At 33.5% G+C, this 21,019-nt stretch overlaps 1 protein-coding gene across 7 annotated transcripts in view; it reads left to right on the forward strand.

Moving 5' to 3' along the window:
* CSNK1G3 (casein kinase 1 gamma 3) overlaps window positions 1–20,585 on the forward strand; it is a 50,050-nt gene extending 29,465 nt beyond the window's left edge. For 4 of the 7 annotated variants that reach the window (XM_026046557.1, XM_026046559.1, XM_026046560.1 and 1 more), the window contains 11 exons: window positions 278–426; window positions 1,581–1,815; window positions 8,315–8,400; window positions 8,532–8,616; window positions 10,616–10,764; window positions 11,965–12,060; window positions 12,383–12,478; window positions 13,300–13,406; window positions 13,746–13,769; window positions 17,287–17,379; window positions 18,635–18,673. In XM_026046557.1, coding sequence (XP_025902342.1) covers window positions 278–426; window positions 1,581–1,815; window positions 8,315–8,400; window positions 8,532–8,616; window positions 10,616–10,764; window positions 11,965–12,060; window positions 12,383–12,478; window positions 13,300–13,406; window positions 13,746–13,769; window positions 17,287–17,344 — 1,085 coding nt within the window. In that variant the 3' untranslated portion in view covers window positions 17,345–17,379; window positions 18,635–18,673. Of the gene's footprint in view, window positions 1–277; window positions 427–1,580; window positions 1,816–8,314; window positions 8,401–8,531; window positions 8,617–10,615; window positions 10,765–11,938; window positions 12,061–12,382; window positions 12,479–13,299; window positions 13,407–13,745; window positions 13,770–17,286; window positions 17,380–18,634 lie in introns of those variants that run through there. The other 3 variants (XM_026046561.1, XM_026046562.1, XM_026046563.1) reach the window with 3 other exon arrangements.
* Window positions 20,586–21,019: the final 434 nt, after the last annotated feature.

A 21,019-nucleotide genomic window follows, 5' to 3' on the forward strand; every position in this document is an offset into this window, starting at 1 on the left:
AAATTCAAAGCTGTGTTTATTGAATTTTTTAATGAACTAAATCAGATTTAAGAAAAATACTTTTATTATGTGCTGTATACATGGAAAGAAGTGCTGAAGACCGGAAAGGCCTTCCCAAGCAAATTTAAGCAGAAAATACTTGTATTTGAAAAACAGTATCCCTAAAAAGTGGTGACTGTAATGGCTTGTCAACAACCTTTTTATTTTAATGATATGAATGGGATGAGAATTTTTGTTTATTAATCTAAACTCTTTATTTTTTTTCTTCCTTCTACAGATGGAATACCTCAGGTCTACTATTTTGGCCCGTGTGGCAAATATAATGCCATGGTGCTGGAACTATTGGGACCTAGTTTGGAAGACTTATTTGATTTGTGTGATAGGACTTTTTCTCTTAAAACTGTTCTTATGATAGCCATACAGTTGGTAAGTAAAATAAAGCTCTGCATGTTAATTTGAGTGTTAGAATGCTAGATCTGTTTTTAAAATGCACATTTGACTTAGTAAGATTTGTATTTTTTGTGCTTTAAATTGATATTAGTGGTGTTTCAGTCTTCTAAAGAGCCCAAGGTAGACAGTTTTAACTGGAAGACTTTACATTGCTTTTCTTACATTTTGTTCTAATTTTTCAGATTTGTTGTGTGAAAATGGTATTATTGTCTCCTGAGTCATCATACATAGAACCAGAAATAATGAATTCTAGTGACGTTTGGTTTAAAAGCAAAATCTTGAAATACGTATTTTTAATCCATAAAGCTGTTGGATGATGGGATTCTTAACTTATTTYCCTGGAGGTTCTCAAATGTTTAAAAAACAAAAAGACAAAAAACTAAGAATACAAATTAACTTGTTGTAGTATTCTTTCCACTTGAGTAAAAAGAGACTAAGCTTTGCRTAATTACTTTGGTGCATTGGTTTTAATAGGTCATTCTGAAATATTAAAATATCCAGAGCCTCCTGTTCTCAAAGCAGTGTGAGTTTTTTTCTCATGAAGAGTAAAAACGTTGTTCATTAAAACACTTCAACTGGATAACAGGTTTGAGAGTAGCATAAAATTTATTTTACAATATTTATAAGTAGTTTGTTTTTACATTTTAATCATCACAGATCTGAAGTCATCATTAGTAACTATTTCTATCCAAATAGGTAAACACTGATAGAAACTGATAGATTAGTAACTTCTAGTGCTGCTTTAGTTTGACATTTGTAATGTGTAATAAATCTACCTGGAGCCTTGCTGCTTACATCTTGATGACATAATTTCTAGTTATAGTTTTAATGCGCACAAGAAACTATTTTTGCTAATTCTCAAAGACACTCAGGTTTTGTTACTTATACTGTGATTCATGTTTGACTTGAAGCGTGAATAGTTTTCTGTACACTATMTGCTCCAGGCATGTGTGCCATTTCTTTAACTGGGATCTACCATATTAAGAGCAATAGCCCTTTAGATTAAAGTTCAGAAGGTAATGCCCTCTAAATATAAAATTAATGTAGAAATACTTAGCTTCTACCACAATTTCTTGTGGCAATCTGAAGCTTAAMCTAAACTTTTTGTCGTTTTTTTCCTTTTGTTAAAGATTTCACGTATGGAATATGTCCATTCAAAGAACTTGATTTACAGAGATGTAAAACCCGAGAACTTCTTAATAGGACGACCTGGAAACAAAACTCAGCAAATTATTCATATTATAGATTTTGGTTTGGCAAAGGAGTATATAGATCCAGAAACAAAGAAGCACATACCATATCGAGAACACAAGAGCCTTACAGGAACAGCTAGATACATGAGTATAAATACACATTTAGGAAAAGGTACGTGTGCTTTTTAAGTGCAGAAACAAGAATTCAACAGCTGTCATTATTTGTGTGAAATCGTCTTGTTTTTAAGTTGTAATTTTTATCAAGAGTCTGTAGTCATTAAGAATTGAAGTTTCTTATACTTTGTAAAATTATARTTCAGCAGTATTAAGATACTGTTTACGGAATTAAGGTATTTTGGGTTTCTGATCATCATGGGCATTTCTCAGCAAGTAATTGCAGTATTTTTATTAGATAAATGTAGAAGAAAGAAGTTAGATATTTATAACATCTTCACATTAGAAATAATCCAAGTTAAAAAAGAACAAACAAGTCAGATTGTTGTATGACAGTGACTAAATCGAATACTGCTTGAGTCAGTGATAAGGTTACAGAATGTTTATAGTTCAAAAGTAGTTTTTGTTAGTATGGCGTATATTCCTAATAATGGTAAGGGATTTTATCAATAAAATCAAACATTRTAGCTTTAGTAGTGGGATACTGTAGCTGAAGAAATGAACATAATGTTTTAAAAATGTATGTTCATGTATTTTTTCACAAGAGATTGATTCCATTAAGAGGCTAATCATGTACACATGTTTAGCCTTGATTCATTTTTTTTAACAGGTAAAAAATGTCTGTGTTTAAAGACAAATTTTTATACTTAATATGGACTCATCTTCCTATTTCTCCTGATTTGTTTTTATTTCAAAATTTATGCTTTTTTGATAGGAGGGCAGAAATTGSTTCTGGTTCCCACTTCAGTCTCTCTAAATCTGAATGAAAGAGCTGTCTTTCATTTCCACAAATGCTTATACTGTCCTCAAATATGGCTTTTCTACAGAAATATAAATATATACCATTAACGTTCAGCATTTCATGACAAATGTAGGCTCATATTTACAACATACCCTTCAATAGCACATTAGTACAGTCAAATTTGTGGTATCTTCAAGCAAGTTAAACAATGCAGAACCCTTTAAAAATAAACAAAAAATGCAGATGTTCAAAGTAGAGAGAAGACTTCAAGTAGGTACCTTGATGATGATAAGGTGAGGTTTTTATGTTGACTTTTCCAAGAAGTATTGGTTTGATATGGCCACAGATTACATTGTTGTTTTAATTTAAATTTTAGTATCATTTTACTTTCATCTCTGTATCATCTGGCAAGTTGGCTTTTTATAAATAAAGCTGAAGGGTTTCTTTTTTGTTATGTGCAAACYGGTTTTGGTATGAAAGCCAGACTTGCATATGTGCAATTTAGATGTGAATTAGACTTGTTTTCTCCATATAGATTCCTAAAATAGGCTCAAATGTCTCCTTTAAGTAGGGAAAAAGAGGCAGGTTAATATATGTTAGATGTCCAAATACAAGATTAGCAGCATGTATCCCCAGATAGTTAGGAGTATATGATCACAGATCACTGAATCAGACAGTTACTGAAAGACCACCTAGTTAAATCTGGTAATAATTATAATCGCATACAGTTCTTCATCGACATCTAAGTAACATTGCATATTAGCATAGTTTTTTTAGAGAAGTAGAAAAAAATGCTATTTAATGAATACCTTACCATTGTATTTGATGCTTGTTTTTCTAGAGGCAATTTGAATTTGTTTTAAAAATCTCATCCTGCCTCTTGGAAGTATCTTCACAGGCTGATTAACTTCTTTAAAYGTATCTTCCAAGGGGAAATTATAAAAATAAGATAAAATATTAATAAGTTGYTTCAGCTTTTAGAGGAGGGAAATGATAATTTTCTGGCTATCTTTTCAGCTTCATGGTGATGCTTCTATACTGTATATTAAATTGAAAYATATTTCAAAGATTTACTGAATGGTTGAACACTCATAATTACTGGTGTTTACACATCAGGAATTCACACAATTGAAAAATATTGCTTTTCAAAAACTGTGTATACATAGAGAGTGTAACTGTATTATGAAAAGCACCTGAGACTCTTGACTCTAGGAGCGTCTTGGAGTATAGCTTGTTAGCATACTGCATGGGTCCATACGTAATGAAACATCTGTAATATCTGTATCCAGTCTGTTTTTTTTTTTTTTAGACTAGGGCATTTTCACATAAGCAGAAGCTAATCAGTGTATCAAGTTATTGTAGTTGAGTTGATACAATGATACTGGTGCAAAATGTTTTCCTTAGCTTACAAGTGGAGACATTGTGATTTTGGGGAACTTAGTCACTTTTTCATCAYTTTTTTCTGATGATAAAAATTAGTGCTGGAAGCGTCCTTATATTAGCACCATATGAAGAAGGKTGATGCGAACAAGAGAGTTGAAGACTAGCAAGGCCTCAATGATTCACAGCTTTGAGCTGCTTAAATAGCCCTGTTTTTCATATGTAGGTTGCATGACAGTCTGTCTGTCTTAAGGATTCTCAGCCTCCAAAATACGTCAGTTTTCCACTCAGTTCTTCACGTAGATGCAGTACTTCAATCACAAACACTTCATGAAATAGGATGAATAGTGAAAGTTATTAATGTGTGTGTTTGAAAATACAGTAACCATAATGAATGTGCACATTGCCATGTCAGAATTTTGTAGTTTTAAAGATTACTCATTAGTATTCATTCTAAGTTTATTCTTTGATTTTGAGTATAATAGAAAAAGTTTAAGAATGTAGAGTTCTTTATTGTGTAAGTTTGAATTGATGGAAGTGAATTTTACAAGAAGTTATGTACCRGTTTATGTAGGCTTTGAATAATAGTTATGTAATACTTAGTTTAATAGCAAGTTACTTGCAGAGCTGACAGCAATCTTGGCTTCTGGATCTCTAGCCATGAGTGTGAAGGTGGTGGGAAATCATTCCTTATACCAGGTGATGAGAATATTATCCTCACCATTTTATGCTTAAAGTGCTCACTTAGGCTCAGAAAGCGTCTCGGAGTTGAGTATTAGGTTGGTATTTCCGTAGCGGTAACTTTAAAGATCAATATATACACTGGCCATAGCATTATGACCACTCTGGTTCCTTTACTCACTACAAAAGTGTTTGGAGACCCTTTGCAGCAAAGTAAGCTTCCATTATAGGGCTACTAATTCTCTAATTAGARATTAATATTCTTTTATTAATTTTTAGTAATTCAAATACTGTTTTGCTTATTTCTGAAAAGTTAATTTGTTTTTATGTATAAATTAATACAGTAGCTTTAGTCATATATTGCCYAGGTATAAGAACCATATTTCCACAGTGAGATAAATATGCTTAATGTGAATAATAGTAGTGATCTTGGTCAACTTTTGTATAAACATTAGCTGAATAGGAGGTCCTTTTCAACCTCAGCCTTACTGTGATTCTGTTAATAGTCTTTTATTCTACTTAAACTCAGAAAGTTCTGGGTTGYATATAACAGTGCTTCTAGTATGCCCTGCTAAGTTAAGATGCTAAGCTAAGATGAGAAAATTCAAATTCAACATTTGTTATTAAATTGCTCTGCTCCCTTAAAGGTACAAGTTAAAATAAGATTTTTCCTTTAAATTCATTTTCCTTATGTAGTAATGTGGAATGAAATGTGTACTTATGGTGAAACTACTAACATAACTTTGCTTTAAAATTTAATGATTTTGTTCAAAAGGAGGTGCTATTATGTTATTGCATAGACTCATACCATTTTGAATAAGACCCTGCCTTACTACTGGGTGATAATTTTTACATTTACTTACACTAAACTTTTATAGACTTGCAGTTCAGCTTGTATAGTAACCACTAYCCCCAAGTTGTGGGATCACAGTAAGCAGCCTTTGTCTCATGCTACTTAATCACCCCGGTACCAATGCTGTGCTTTCTGTTCACTGAATAGATAATAATTTTCTGTTGTTTCAGCATTCCTGTAGGAAGCAGTAAAATACTTTTGTTGAAGGGAAAATACTGTGCTTATCATAGATATGTACTGTAGACTGAATGTCCTACTTGACTTGTGTTATGGATATTTTACCATGAAGAAATTTCTGCAGATGGCCTGCTGAATGAGGTTCTAATTCTAATTAAACTCAGTCTACCATAATTAAATTGACCAATTTGACTGTAGCATGTGAGCTAAATAATGGGTAGTCAATCAGTTTSTTTATCAGGTAGCTGTCCTCAAGTGACCCTCCTTGAGAGAGGGGATTTTATGTGCCCTAAAACCTTCTATTTGCCATCTAAGATCGTATTAGCAGATCCTCTCAGTCTCATTAGACTGTGATGCAGTAGGATTAATGTACGTCAGCAGTTCTTTCTGCATCTGATATTTGAAATCCTTCTGTCTATCAGCTGTCTCACTCCTCCTTTTTTTTTCGCAGCTTTCTTGAGGTCTTTCTCTTAAGAGTAGCAGTCTTTGAATTTCATGTTTCTCAAATATTTGAGAATATTTCTCAAGTATTCTCGAAAGAATATTTGATTGTTATTGATTTTATCACTCTGCAGTGATCAACAAATAATTCTTAAATGTATTATGAATAATAGCACACAATATTAAAGATATTAAAGAAACTTTGCTGTAGCAGAATCTTGTGAATTTTGAATGATGTATCCTAGAAATAATTTTCCTACAGAAGTGTATCAAACTATCCAAAGTTCATGAAAAAAAAACCAAAATTCTTACTTGAAAGTTGTATCAGGATAATGATTAAAGTTTTGTGTGTGTGTAAAATACTGTCAGTGAAGGAACAGTGGCTCAAAAATTAGCATTTTACAGGAGAATAGGTTAACTTTTGATCAGCACGATCGTGCAGAAGTTAATGCAGAGGAGAGGAATTATTTTTCCCTTAGCAAAGACCAAGTAGAACTTCCCAGGATCCTTCTGTGGGCCGTATTTTGATACTGCCCACAGGGCTTTGACTGTACTTCTCAAACTTCATGTTTTGCCATGATCTCTGTGCAACTAATGAACTCTCTTAAACACATTCATGTTGCATTTTACAAAATTTGTCTTGAGCTGTGAGCACTTAACAAAGTGCTCATTATCGCCATATCCACCTCATCTCCTGAAGAGCACAGGGTTCTGTGAGGCAGCTGGAATCACTGTTTCATGCACCTACTGAAATCCATCAGGCGTGGAGCTCTAATACCTATTCCTGCTCTGTCCTTACATACATGGGTGCATCAGCATGGAACTTAGGGAGTATGAAGCAACAGTGATGGCAGGGATGGCAGGTAAATTCAGATAAAGTCATCAGGCTGACCGGTGGATGATTCTTTTCTGGAAAGCGGAAGTGTCAGTGAGAATGGCAAAAGAAGTGACAGAGAATGATAAGTGGGTACAAAAGAAGCATGCCATATGACTGGCAAATGTGTATTGGGGTGAGGGSTTCTAGTTCATGCTCTGCATATGTTTTACTGATATTTCCTTAATAATTYGTGTGTATTGTGCGTATAGTGTTCAAGTGTGACCAAGTCAGGGCTTTCTGAAAAATAAATGATTAAAAAGGTAAAGTAAGATGTAAAACTGTTCTTGTTTCATTGAATTAAGATTTGTTGTTCGGCTGCAGAGCATTCACTTTGTATTTACAGAGTGTAACAATGGGTTAATTGGCTTTGTTGAACTTTGTCGTCARAATTTAATCAAAACAGTTTTTCATCTGCTTTTGTGCTCTTTTTCTTTCCCTATCAAGGCATGGTAATTTTATTTGTGTGAAAATATTGAATAGAGGGAATGTTAATATTTGGATTTTGTATCTTCTGTTGAAGAAGGTGTCAGAGGGAAGAGATGCCCATAGTACCAAATGTAGCTTACTAATTCATCYTCTACAGCAATTGTAGAATGATGTTGGTTGATAATATAAAATCTGCTTTTTACTAGACCTTGAATATTCTCTACTACGTGGAGAATTTTGAAGTATATTTTATTTAAAGGTAACATGAAAACATTTGAGCACATTGCATTTCTGTTACTTTACAGTTTTGAAGAACTTCAACCAAAATCTGAATTCTGTTTGGATGACTGTCTCCTCATGACTGCAGACAAATTAATTTTGTGCTGAACAGTTTTCTATATAACTTAGCTTTAGGTCAGCCCTGTCAGAGAATAGGCAGTATGTACATGCCTCATGGATGATGCTTTTTGATTAAATGATAAGAGTCCACGGCCCTGTTAGAAGACTTTTGTCTTACTTAGAAATACTATGAAGGGGTACAGAGAAACCTACTTCCTTTTTTTGTGCTTTTTAGATTGTATTCAGTTAAGAGTTTTCTTAAATGGTTCAAAATCCACTAAAAATGCATGGAAGATAATAATAGAATGCAATTGGATATGTTAACAAAAATAGAGCTTAAAATCACAGCAGTTTTTTACAACATGTTTTTTAAATATTGTTGATGAATATACCGGCAACCTGTATCTGCATCTGCATTTCCTGTTTTTGCTCTGTTCCTGATGGCAAATTTGAAAAAAGTGGAGTTTGTTTTCTAGTATTTCATACCTTTCAATTATTTTTCTTTGTAATTTGGAAGCAAATATTGTTAGTGTAAAATTATGCAGATATATTACCCTAATAATATTTGGATTTTGTTTCAGAGCAAAGCAGAAGAGATGATTTGGAAGCTTTAGGTCATATGTTTATATATTTTCTCAGAGGAAGCCTCCCATGGCAAGGTTTAAAGGTAGTTATTTTTTTATATCTTTTTTTCTTCCTGTTTTCAGATCTTGAGCTTTTCTTGGCATGATCTTTTTCTTTTGCAATGTTTGTCTGCAGTTTGCATGACTTAAAGTCTTTTTTGTTCTTGTATCCTAGGCTGATACATTAAAAGAACGTTATCAGAAAATTGGAGACAAAAAACAAACAACACTTATAGAAGTATTGTGTGAAAGATTCCCAGGTAATGACTGCTGCTAATTAAAATATATGCTGATCTGAGAAACACAACTAGCATAGATAATTTTTTATAAAACTTCATATTGTAAGTAAAATAAAACAATCCTTTCAAATAAAATCTTATATATTTTTACTATGGCTATAAGAATTGTCCTTTCAAGTAGTAAACTAATGCTGTTTTTTTCAAAGATAATTTCTTCCAAACGGAACACTTAAAAATGCATATTCTAAAAATGATTAGCTAGCCTGTAATTGTATTCGAACAGAAAATTTTGCAAGTTTCTAACCTCTAAAACTGCCCATTATTTCAAATTATTTTTTAAAATGACTAGCTTTTTAGTTAGTATATGCTCATTAGCAACAGCTTGAAATATTTGAGCTCAGAGTATCAGTAAGGTATTAGACTTGAAAAAAGTAGTCATGGGAGTTATGTTTTGTAAGTTGGAGTAACTGAAGAATTGAGAAGCTCTGGCTGAGGGTAAGCAATCAGAATAGAAATTAACATTGTGAAAGGTAATCATGAGATGATTGATAGGCAAAATGGAACTGCCAAGAACAGCTCCTGGCAAAGCAGATTGTTTTATGGCAAGACAGATTTTGTGGAGAAACAAGGCAGATGTCCTATGTCGTGAGACTTCAGTACTGCAGACCCGTGTGATACATTCTTACAAGTTATCGCAGAATCACGGAATGGTTAAGGTTGGAAGAGACCTCTAGAGATCATCTAGTCCAACCTTCCTGCTCRAGCAGGGACACCCAGAGCACGGGGCACAGGGTAGAGCATGTGGCACTGGATAAGTTATCTTAGAAGCATAATCAAAATGAATCTACTCTGGGAGGAAGACTGTAAAACCAGTTGAGGTGTTCAAGTCCTGATAAGTGTCGTATTGAAAGCATGACATGAAATTTCCAGACAATCAGTTAATACTGCTCAGTATTTTAACAAATATACTGAACAACTAAGTGTTAATTAAACTTGCAAATGACTGTCTTGAAATGCATAACTTGGGCTGTGGGATTAGAATGAAAAGATCTTGACAAATTATGTTGTGAAAATATATGTTATGTACCAAAAAGATACATTCTAGGTAATGTGAATACAAGATAAAATACAATTTGAATTACTGGTTACAGTGAGGTTCATTAAGTAATGGTTTAAAGGCCAGCCAGACAAAGTGTATGGGGGACAGTGCCATACTGTATTTAAAAATAATATATATATTTATGCATACAGACACACATGTATACACACACACACACACCGAACTGGATATACAAAGATTATAACCTTCAAGAAACAAGACAAATCATTTACACTCTAATACAGTAAAGCCTCACCTGAAGCAGCATGTCCAATGTTAGGGACTGTGCTTCAAGAAGGGTCCTTGTTTAGAGGTTTCTTGTGAACAGAAGCTAGATATTTGCTAGATGTCTTACCAAAAACTGAAGGCAGGGGTTGTTTTAGCCTAAATAAGACTGAGGAGATGAGAGTTTTATACATTTTAGCTGCTACAAACTTGAAAAGAATTAATTTGTAATATCCACATCAGAGAAGACAAAGTAATGGATTTGAAGCGGTTAAGGTTAAACTTAAAGTCCCGTCTTTTAAAGATTATGAAGAGCTGCCTGTGATACTGGAATTTTTTCACTGAAGTTGTGAAATCAGGATAGACAGGTATAACTGATTTGCTATGGGATAGGTGTTAGCTGACCTCTTGAAGCTGTTTCCAACCCTGTACTGTGCAGGCTCTTTACCAAAGGTGAAATTAAAGGGATTCACATTTTAAAACATAAATCTATTTTTTTAGAAAATATTTAGAATGGGGCATTTATATCTTGCAAACTGTTAAACTTTCCTTCTTTCTAATAACTCACAGCATCATGACAAATAACCAGTTCTTATAGTAAGAGGTAGAAGAAAGATGATTTTTARATGGCATAATGTTTTTTGGAGAGACTTTGAAACACACATGACAATTATGCACATTTCTTATTTAATGTAGAGGAAATGGCTACCTATCTACGCTATGTGAGAAGACTGGATTTTTTTGAAAAGCCAGACTATGACTACTTACGAAAGCTTTTCACAGACTTATTTGATCGCAAGGGCTATGTGTTTGATTATGAATATGACTGGATTGGCAAGCAGTTGGTGAGTACAGTTAATCTGTTAAGATGCTGGATTTTCTCATTAGTTTTGTACCTGAGTCTTGAATTTTAACATATGTGTATTTCTCGCACTGTCTGTGAGTAGTTAACAACTTCTATTACAAATCCATTTCTAAATGTACTTTCATATGTTAATTTATGGATTGATTTTTTTAATATTGAGTCTCTTACCAAACATGCACCTATCTTAATATCAACCAGAATCCATTTTCTGTCTTAAAAAAAAAAAAAAAAGTAGAAATGAAAACTTTTTTCAACTGAAGAAAGACTTCAAAACTTGACAAATGACTATTATCTCTGCATGTTTTTCTCTTTATTTGGGGAATATCTCAGCTTCTACAATATTTTTTAAAGCACTTAGCCTATATCTGAGATTTATACTAAATATTGATTAGTTAATTGTGAAGAAACTGTATGCTTTTATACACATAATTTTTAATGAAAGATCATGTAGGAAAACAGTTTTCACTGCCTGTCTGTAAAACTAAATACTGTGTTTTTTTTCAAATTAATAGTAAAATAAGATTTTTTTTTAAATGTAGATGTTGTCTTTTACTGAATAGGAGAGTGGTTGTGCACATAAATTAAACAATTTCAGGTTGAACATTCTCCCCTGAAGTTCCTCTGCCAGTCCCTGGAAGAACTGTGACACTGTATTGCTGACGTTTCTTGCAGTGTTTAGTGTGAAAATGTACTTTAAACCTTTTTTTCTTTGGACTATCACCAGAATGTTTCATAAGTGAATCCTAATAGGAGAGAACTCATTGCAAATTGACATGAGATAATACTCATAATTGTTTCTTTATGTAGTTGTTCTGGGTTCAGTCTTCTGAATAATGCACAGACCAATTWGAAAACTGTGGCGATACCAGACAAATTTAAATATACACCTTCATGTCAGTATAGAATAACATAATTTATTAGAAGTAAACAGCTTTATAATTAAACAAAAGCTTGCGCTAATTATGTTACATTTTAAAGAATATAGAAAATAGGATATGCTTTGATATTTTTGGTATTAGCTAATTTCTACTGTAATTTTGCTTTAACCTAATAATTTGACATAACTGCATAACAATTAGTGATACAGTTAGACTATTTTGGATTGTGATGCGGTAATTTTTTGTAAGACTTAGAAAATTTATTTTTTTTACCAGTTGCTACATAATGTTTATATTTGTAGCCTACTCCAGTGGGTTCAATTCATTCAGATTCTGCACTGTCATCAAACAGAGAAGCACATCAGCACAAAGATAAAATGCAGCAATCCAAAAATCAGGTAAATCGCTCATGTGACACTAGCAGCATTACTTTGTCTTTAATCAAAAGATTTACCATATATGTTTTCTCTTTTTTAAATCAGGATGGTAGAAAAACATGATTAGATAATTTTCTTATGAGAGATTTAGTTTTAGCTAAGTTGCAGCTCTTCAGTTTACAAATGGAATTGTAAACATGTTTGTATACAGATAGTATAGATGTACATTCTTTATTGGAATTGAATATGTAGATTCTGTTATTTTTAGAATATGCACGAATGGTTTAATATTCTGAATTTTATTTTTCCTTTTCTTATGTCTAACACATCCTAACAATGATAGTCAACAGATCATAGGGCAGCTTGGGACTCCCAGCACAACAATCCACACCACTTGAGAGCTCACTTAGCAGCTGACAGACATGGTGGCTCAGTACAGGTATTTTCCACTTCTTTATGTGATTGATTGCTTATGTAATATTAGTCTCCTGTAATGATTACATGATTCTTGTTTTTATCTTAAATTTGTTTTTCAGGTTAGAATATGTCTGCACTTTCCACCTTTACAATTACCAAACTGAAATTAAAACAGATTCTTTTGTTAATGGCTACATTAATTATAAAATTGATAGAAATAGTGAGAGAAAATAGGTTCTTTTAGGTTTAAAGTCAAAGATACACAGAGAACTAGGATTTTTCTGGAGACTCCTGAATTATGGAGGAACTTGAAAGGAAATTAATGGCATTGAACATCATCTATTTTTTACGTTAGTAATGCTTTTGCAATCTTGGGAACCAAGAACAAGTATCTAGACTGTTGGATCTGTAACCTTTTTTCCTGAAGACTGTTCTTTGAGATAAAGCTCAGTCAGCCCATACAAAGAAGGAAACAAAGGAGCCTGAGATAAGAAAGCCTGAATTTGTATCAGAAAGGAAAAGGCCCTGGTTCTGCTTTATGCCTTTACTTAAGGCCTGTAGAGGATGCTTCAGGGGAATCTGCAAGCCTGCTGAGCAGAATTGCTCTTAGTCTTCTGTCTTCTAGAGAGTCTTCTATACAGATCACTGATCCACTAGTAAAGGTGATGAAAGTATACTAGGTTTGGGGAATATTTTGGGAATATAACCCTATATACTATACGCTAGTATACAGGGTTTTGCGGAATTAACTAAAATAAGTCCTGAAGATGTGTTGTAACTTCAGGAATTTACAGATACAAAGTGTGACACTACCACGATTTCACTTATTTCTGGTGATTACAGGTAGTAAGTTCAACAAATGGAGAATTGAACACAGATGACCCAACTGCAGGCTGTTCAAATGCACCCATCACAGCTCCTGCGGAGGTAGAAGTCATGGATGAAACAAAGTATGTACTTCGTTTTGTATTCTTCTGATCCTGTGTGCTTAGCTGCTTATCTATTTACTGGAAAAATCTCATCTGAACTAAATAACCACTGGTGTGGGGCAAAATAGTACAGTGCTATACTTAATTTTGGCATTAAATATAGAAATGGTGTTTTTTGTGCTCTTTTGGACTGCAGCTCTCAGTAGCATGTTGCATGTTTGATTTTTTTAAAACTAACTTCAAAATAGTTAATTTAAAATAGTGTTCTGACCACCAAAATGTATGTGTAAAATAAATGTAGAATTCTTCCTCTGCATTGCATTCTGATTCTCTTTTCTCTCTTATTTTCTTTGTATATAGCTGCCAGAAAGTGTTGAACATGTGGTGAGTGCTGAAAGAGAAGCAGGCAGAAATAGCCCCATAGGCTGTATTCTTATTGCTTTAAACCTTGCTATCGACAAGTTTAACATAACAATTCATAGTGGAAATTGGAGGAAAAAAAAAAGTATTTAAACAATTAATTTCTACAAACAGCCATGTTGAGGAGCTATTTTGCCTGCTGCAAATCATGCTTGCTTTTAAACCGTGTAGTCTCTGGTGTACCCTTATTTAATCCTTTTCAGTTAGTACAATGTTTTTACTTATTTACTGTGCTATTTTAAAGAGGAAAAGATTGGATGAGAGTGTTCAACTAGTGTTTTAATGTACAGAAAATTACACACATATATGAACAAGTAGTGATAACTTTGCTCATTACCTCTTTAAATGTTGTACTTGTGAAAGTATCAGTCTTTAGCCTATTAATGACTTACTGAAAAAAAACTTCAGGATGCCTAAAAACTACAGTAAACTTAATTGGGAAATTATATATATATTTTTAAAATATGTGGTGGATCATTGATATGGTTATACATTCAACTAATCAAGCATACAAAAAATACAAAATCTTGGAAAGAAGTACAAAAATACAGATCCTGATAGCTAAAGACTATTCTTAACATCTCATCTTTTTGAGAATAGAATTTTAGAAGGGCCACCAAACACTAGTGTATAGGTATAYGTACTTTTATTAGTGCCAATTCTTGAGAAGGCTTAAGTAGATTTTGGGGCATAATAGTTGTAAGCTTACAATATCAAAGGGGTTGCTGTTAATCAGTTGCTGAACAGTGTAAGGAAATGCAATATCAATATTCATTCCTGTCTGTAGCAAAGGCATTTTGTTTTTTAAGGAGATTTGTTATTTTGTCAATARGTTATTACTTTGGTCTTTAAAGACCTTTTAAAAGATGTTTAATAACCTTTTCTTTAATGTCTTATGCTTATACCTACTTGTAATATTTCTTCATATTTGAAAGCAAAAACTTGTTCTAGTCTATCCCTTATCGTAATATTCCTCAGTTACTGCATTGCCTCTGAGGATTTTATCCTCAGGTAAAGTCAGACAAGCCTGACTTTAGCAATGTCAATTTAATTTGATTTAGTATTTAATTAGTTAATTTAGCAATGTTAAATTAAGGCTGTGGTTTTTTTCTTCTTGAAAAGTAGATTTTAGCTTTTTCTCGAGCACAACAACAGTTGTAGAAAGGAAAATAATTTGATTGCTGCTCTACCCGAGCACTTGCAGAGCCTAGGTTTTCTTTTATCATGTAAGGAAATCATTTTTACATTTACTTATATCTCGCTGTAGATTCGGGACTTCTATGGATGTATTTCCAGTTACCACTAAGCAATTAGACTTTCTTTCCTAAACTCATGGCTAGCCGTCTATATCAGAACAGTGTTCCTCAGAAATGTTTAGTTTGAGTAATCAAAAGGTTCAGCCAGAGGCTGACATATAAGGACAAGCAGGAGAAGAGAATGAAATGATTTTATATCATTTCTGCAGTTCACATTGTTGAAGTACGTGCTAATAATTCTACAGTAAACTGCTGTCACATACTAGATGAGAAGTATAAAAATGCAGCTATATAATCACAAATGAGAATTAAAGTTGCTTTGCTGTGCTGGGGGATTGCCCAAGTGATAAGAGTATTTAACAAAAAAAAAAAAAAAAAAAGGGATTTTGAAGTAGTATGAGAAATATTACTAAGCAGTACTGAGATTTCTAGCCTGAGTCCTATTTCAGAAGTCATCTAACTTCCACAGAAAAAGCAAAATCATTTCTGGCTGACAGCATAATTCCTATTGATGAAACTGGGTAAAGCATGGAGGGAGATTAGGGGTCTTTTTTGCACTTTCTTAGTGGGCACTGAATGTTGMGGTAAACTTGTATTTTACTCCATAACAGTGTCTTTATTCTCTAGCTTTGTATTTGTCTTCAAGCGTTGTAAGGTAATGTGTGTTTAGGGCCTCTATGAGGCCCTCTAGTGACAGTATTCCGGAAATACGCCATAAGTTCTGTAAATGGTTATGATTCTTCAAGAGGTTATACGTTAGAGCTCTAGCAACAGAATTACATTTTTTCATGAAACTTCAGCCCACACCTGCAGGCCTGTCTAAACGTGCTGAATTTATTTGACTTTGGAAGGTTTACTGGGTCTAGTGTTTCTGAGCAGGTATTTTAGGAGTGATTTTAACGCTGATCCCCTGATTGACAGTACTGACAGAATATGGAATTCATATTCCTTTATCACAGTATTCTTAGTAGACTTGCAGATTTATTTTTCTACACCAAAGAACTCTTGAGATGTATATAGTGAAATTTCCTGAATTGRAATACAGTAGAAAAATTAATGAAATAAAAGCAACAGTTGTTATAAGAATCACAGAATCACAGAATATTCAAGGTTGGAAGGGACCTCTAGAGATCATCTAGTCCAACCTTCCTGCTCAAGCAGGCACACCTAGAACATGTGGCACAGGGTGGCATCCAGGTGGGTTTTGAAGACCTCAATATGCTTCCTAAGAGCCTTAGTATAGAGCATAAGAATATGCTTCCTAAGAGTCTTAAGCAGAATCTGAAAGTTGAGGTAGTTGAAAAGACAATTCTTATCATTAGTTAAGGGTAAAATTCTTGAATTCTCTAATGTGAGATGCCAGAAGGACCTCAAGGACTGAAGGAACAAACTGGATAGGCCATGGAGAAAGAATAAAGGACAGCACAGGGATTGCAGCAATGGATGATTTGAAATTTGCTGGAAAGAAACAAACCCAAAGCATCTTAAAATTGCACAGAGARTCAAAGTAGTCCTTGGAGTATGGATTGATGTTCTTTGTATGCATTCCATTTATGCAAAATATACCACAACAGCCTTAACTATACTACAGCTACCTTTAAAAAATAATTCTAGATAGTCTCTAGATAGTCTCTAGAATATAAATTAACAATTACCATGCTTTTTATTTTCTTACTTTATTATGTAATATGTTCTCTATATGGTAAAACCAAGAATCAAAACACTTCTGTAAGCTTTCTTTGAGGTCTCTTAGCCTGAAGCATGTGCAAACAAGTGGTTTGTCTTCAGAATATGGAATAGTTTCTCTATTACAGAATCACAGGAAATCCTTATACTTCATGTAAGGAAGGGATCATTATGAAAYGTTTTGATGTGATGTATATCTTATAAAATATTTGGGAAAAGTTTTTGCTGGATGAAGGACAAAGTTAGACTGAACCCCATACATATGTTTCCAAACTCAAATCTTAAGTAAGATGAATGTTAGTAGTTGTAGACAGATTTAAAAAAAAAAAAAAAGGCTTGTACTTAGAGAAGAGTTTTGCTTGCATTTGGTGGCTAGCAGCTTTCCAAAGCAGTTATGTTTCTCTTTGTAAATATTTTAAGGTAAATCTAGTGTTATTTCTGATAGCTGTGAAAATACTTATCCTCATAATTTCCCCTACTGAATTTTAATTTTGGGTTTCCTCTCTATCTATAACCATTTTTTTTTCTGTTACTGAAAGTTATGTAACCCTCAGAGCAGCTCTGGTCTGCCTCTGCCCACTGCTACATTTTCAGTGACTGAGCGGCAGAGTGCCCTTGGATATTTTGAGAAGGTAACTGCTGTCTCCCCTTGCCTTGGATGTTGTTCTCACCTCATTTAGAACCTTATTTTTAGACCCTTGTTCTCCCTGGTTTTCAAATTCTTTCCCCTTTTCCCATGTTCCAAACAAACTCAGCAAGATTCTTTTTGAAGCTTTATCTACAGATAAYGCTTAATGAGCCAGAGGGCTTGCAGCTGGTATATTGGTGCAATGAATTCCTATTTTGTCATTTCTATTGTGGTCCATAGCTTCAGGAAAAACTCTCAAATATCAATCTTCATAGTGCACATAGCAGTGCAATAAGCAGTTCATCAGGCAAGCTACAGAACTCCCTTGAGCAGGCTATCCTGAGACAAGAAGCTTTCATGTTTGCTTTAGATTGCAATTGAAGTACTGAGAATATTTTTCTGAATGGAAGCTTTAATTCTATAGGAGATGGTGAGGAGTTTTGTAAAATAACACCAGGCTAGCATTGCATGATAATGAAGWGTTCTCTACACTTGCTGCTTCCTTCTCTTTAATTTGCTTTCAAAAATACTTCCTGGACTACGGTAATTCTTCTCTGTRTTACCTCTCTAACTCTCGCTGTGGAACCTACCTGCCAACCTGATACCCTGCCTTTCCACCTTCCCCCCCATCCCCCCTTTTTTCTTTTTTTTTTTGTGTTTTATTACTATCTAATTTTCTGTATTAAGTGATATTGACAATTGTCAATTTTGGTTTTCTTTGTGTAATGAAAGAATATCATTATACTTTACTGCAAACTTAAAGCTGTAGYTTTCACTTTATTAATATCACAGCATTGAATTAGAGCATTTTTATCACTGATGAACATTATTTTCCACCATTTTTTTAGCGGGAAGGGGTTTCTCAAAGCTCCAAATGTCAAAAGGGAAATTTCAGTCATTCCACTGAGTCTTAAGGAATTAAGTATGCAGTTCAGGTGAGGCAAACTTGAGATGTTCAAGTTTGTATTTGCCTATTAACAATTATGTGAAAGAGTAGATGGGAATTAAACTTGCCTTCTTTTTAATACTCTCACATAGTACCTTAAACTTTATGATTGATATAATATGTTTCCAAAAAATGAAATGTGCGCACTTCAATATAGTCTTAGCTTTGTAGAAGTCAATCACCTGCAGTAGAGCTTAGTATATTTCTTGCATAAGTGGCTATGGCTTATCTACATCGTTTAAGAGAAAGTGTTTTATAGTTTATTTTTTCTCTTTTCTCTTTATATGATATGTAATCCATGTCACTCTTGCAGGTGTTGCTGTTTGTTCAAGCGAAGGAAAAGAAAAACCAATCAGCACCACAAATGACTTGAGAAGCGAGGAGAACACAGAAAATTGCTTACTTGTTCAACTGTTCAACTTCCTGTCTTGTGATCTAAAGAAAAAATCATCTCTGTAGTGACTGCACGTGTTTTCCAAGGACTCCCTTAGGAACAAAATCTCATGCCTCTGTGTTTTGATTTGGTTTTCCTACATCTCTTTTTCAGTTCATCTGTTCTGGAAGCTTTAAAGTTTTGTCAAATAAGTTTTTTGACCATCAATAAATGGACCAATGAACTGGACACTGTCTTCATTAATGGTAAACTTCAAAARCATTTCACCTGTCCTACAAAATATTAGCACCCTTAGTTGAGTAAAGATGTCATAAATCTGGTATTTGAATTCAGTAACAGCAGTCTTTTTTAAAAAAAAAAGGGAAAAAATAGATGCACAAGCAGTTAGAAAAGTCTTAAATTTTCTTTTGCATTGATTTTATTTTTCCAGCATTACTGATGGTACAGTAGTCAAATCATATCAGGATTGTTCTCTCTGTGATACCATGGAACAGTCAGTGTCCAGAGATATTAAGTAGGAACGTGCAGTGCAGCTGATGATCATAGTCTAAATGCTGGTGATAATAAAAAAAAAAAAAAAAAGCACTTCTAGTACTCAGTTTGAAATCCTCTTTTGTCATGCTTATAATGGCGTTGCATAGTGATGAGAGTTTGTACAAAAAGTAAAATGTTTGGATAATATAAATTATGCAGTGCTCCAGTAATGAGCAAGATTGAAGTAACCTGAGAAGAGAGGATCTACAGAGGAACTATGAAAGAACTAAGAAGAAATAAATGCGAATTTGGTTAAAGTAGAGTTGGTGTTAAAGCCTAAATGTTCACTACAATAACTGCTGATTGACAACATCTTTAAACTGAACATGTGGACGTGCCATATAGTGATGTTGGAGAGCTGGTTTTAGATTATTTGTCCATCTGAATTAGAAAGCAAAGGCAATGAAAGAGGGTTGGAATTCTGTTGCCTTCTCCGTTCTTTGGGTGTCCATAGCACCCAAAATTTGCTGTGATTTCTTTTTGTTTTCTGGAACTTTGTTATCTTTCAGTGTAATATTACTACTTTCGTAAAATACTATGACAAGAATGAGTCATGTACTTTACTCACAAACCTAAGAAGTGCCTGCAATATGAACAAATCAGCTTTCTGTAGAAAAGGTAGCCTGTTTAATTTTTTGAAAGTTTGTTTCTTAAAGCCATAATGACAGAGGTGTGTTTTTGTCATGTTTAGCTGCTAGTTACTTGCAAAGATGGAGTAAAAGATGGAAGTGACTAGACAGACTTGTTGACCAAAACTCAGATTCTCTTTTTTTTAATAAGTGTTCTAAAGCTAATCGCTAATTTTTTTCTATACACACTTGCCTTTTGGCATRCTCAGTTATTTTTAAACTGTTTTGTGGTAACATTTAAAATAAAGATAAATGCACACCTTTGAAATCATTATTGCATTTATGGGGATTTTAATTGTACTTTGTGATTTATTTTTCCTTACCAACCAAAAGGGTAATGCACTGGGTTATGTGCTCATATGAACAAACACATTGTGCTCATATGAACATATTGTGTACTTTGGTCTTTATTGTTACATTACTGTTGGTGATCTTAAGACTTTGTTTTTAAAAAATTGAATGTAGCCTGCAAAAACATACTCTATAACTTGATCCACTCTACCTGTTGGTGGTATTGACTGTCTCAAACTCATGGAGTTGCTTTTCTTTTGAGCTGAAGAGGTCAGAAGATACTTGACTGTTCTAATGTGATTTTTTTTAAGTATTAGACCAAATTTGTTGCTTCATTATATTGTAAATATGTATAGGATCTGTATTTCTTATGCACCTAATTAATTTCCTTCTTGGAAGTTTTGGCCTGTACAGTGTTTATAAGATGAAAACTCCTTACATGTAACAAGGAAATATGTATATTAATCTAGTTGTGGACTTGATTTTTTTTTWAAATGTAAAATCTGTTTATATTCTGCAATGGCAGATATCTAGACACTTGCTGTTTAGCAGTATGTTTAAGTGCTCAAGTATTTTTTTAAGCATTTTAATGCTGAAGAAATTTTYTTCCAGCAAGACAAACTGATCAGTAGTGAGTAATACAGGTAGATTCAAGTAAAGCAAATGAAGTTTGCATTTATATGCTTTTTTCGCATCTAAACTAATGAAGTCAACATTGCCTGGATGTCTAAATAATGAAAATACATCCTTGTTTAAGTGTAAGTGAAGAAAAAAAAATAAAGGTAGTTTTTCTAACTTGCCTTTCCCCCCCCTTTTCCTACAGCTGTTATTTTGAGAATTGCTGAAATAT

This window comes from Nothoprocta perdicaria, unplaced genomic scaffold (genome assembly GCF_003342845.1).
Source record: "Nothoprocta perdicaria isolate Ctin4 unplaced genomic scaffold, notPer1 scaffold_45, whole genome shotgun sequence".
Classification (NCBI taxonomy): Eukaryota; Metazoa; Chordata; class Aves; order Tinamiformes; family Tinamidae; genus Nothoprocta; species Nothoprocta perdicaria.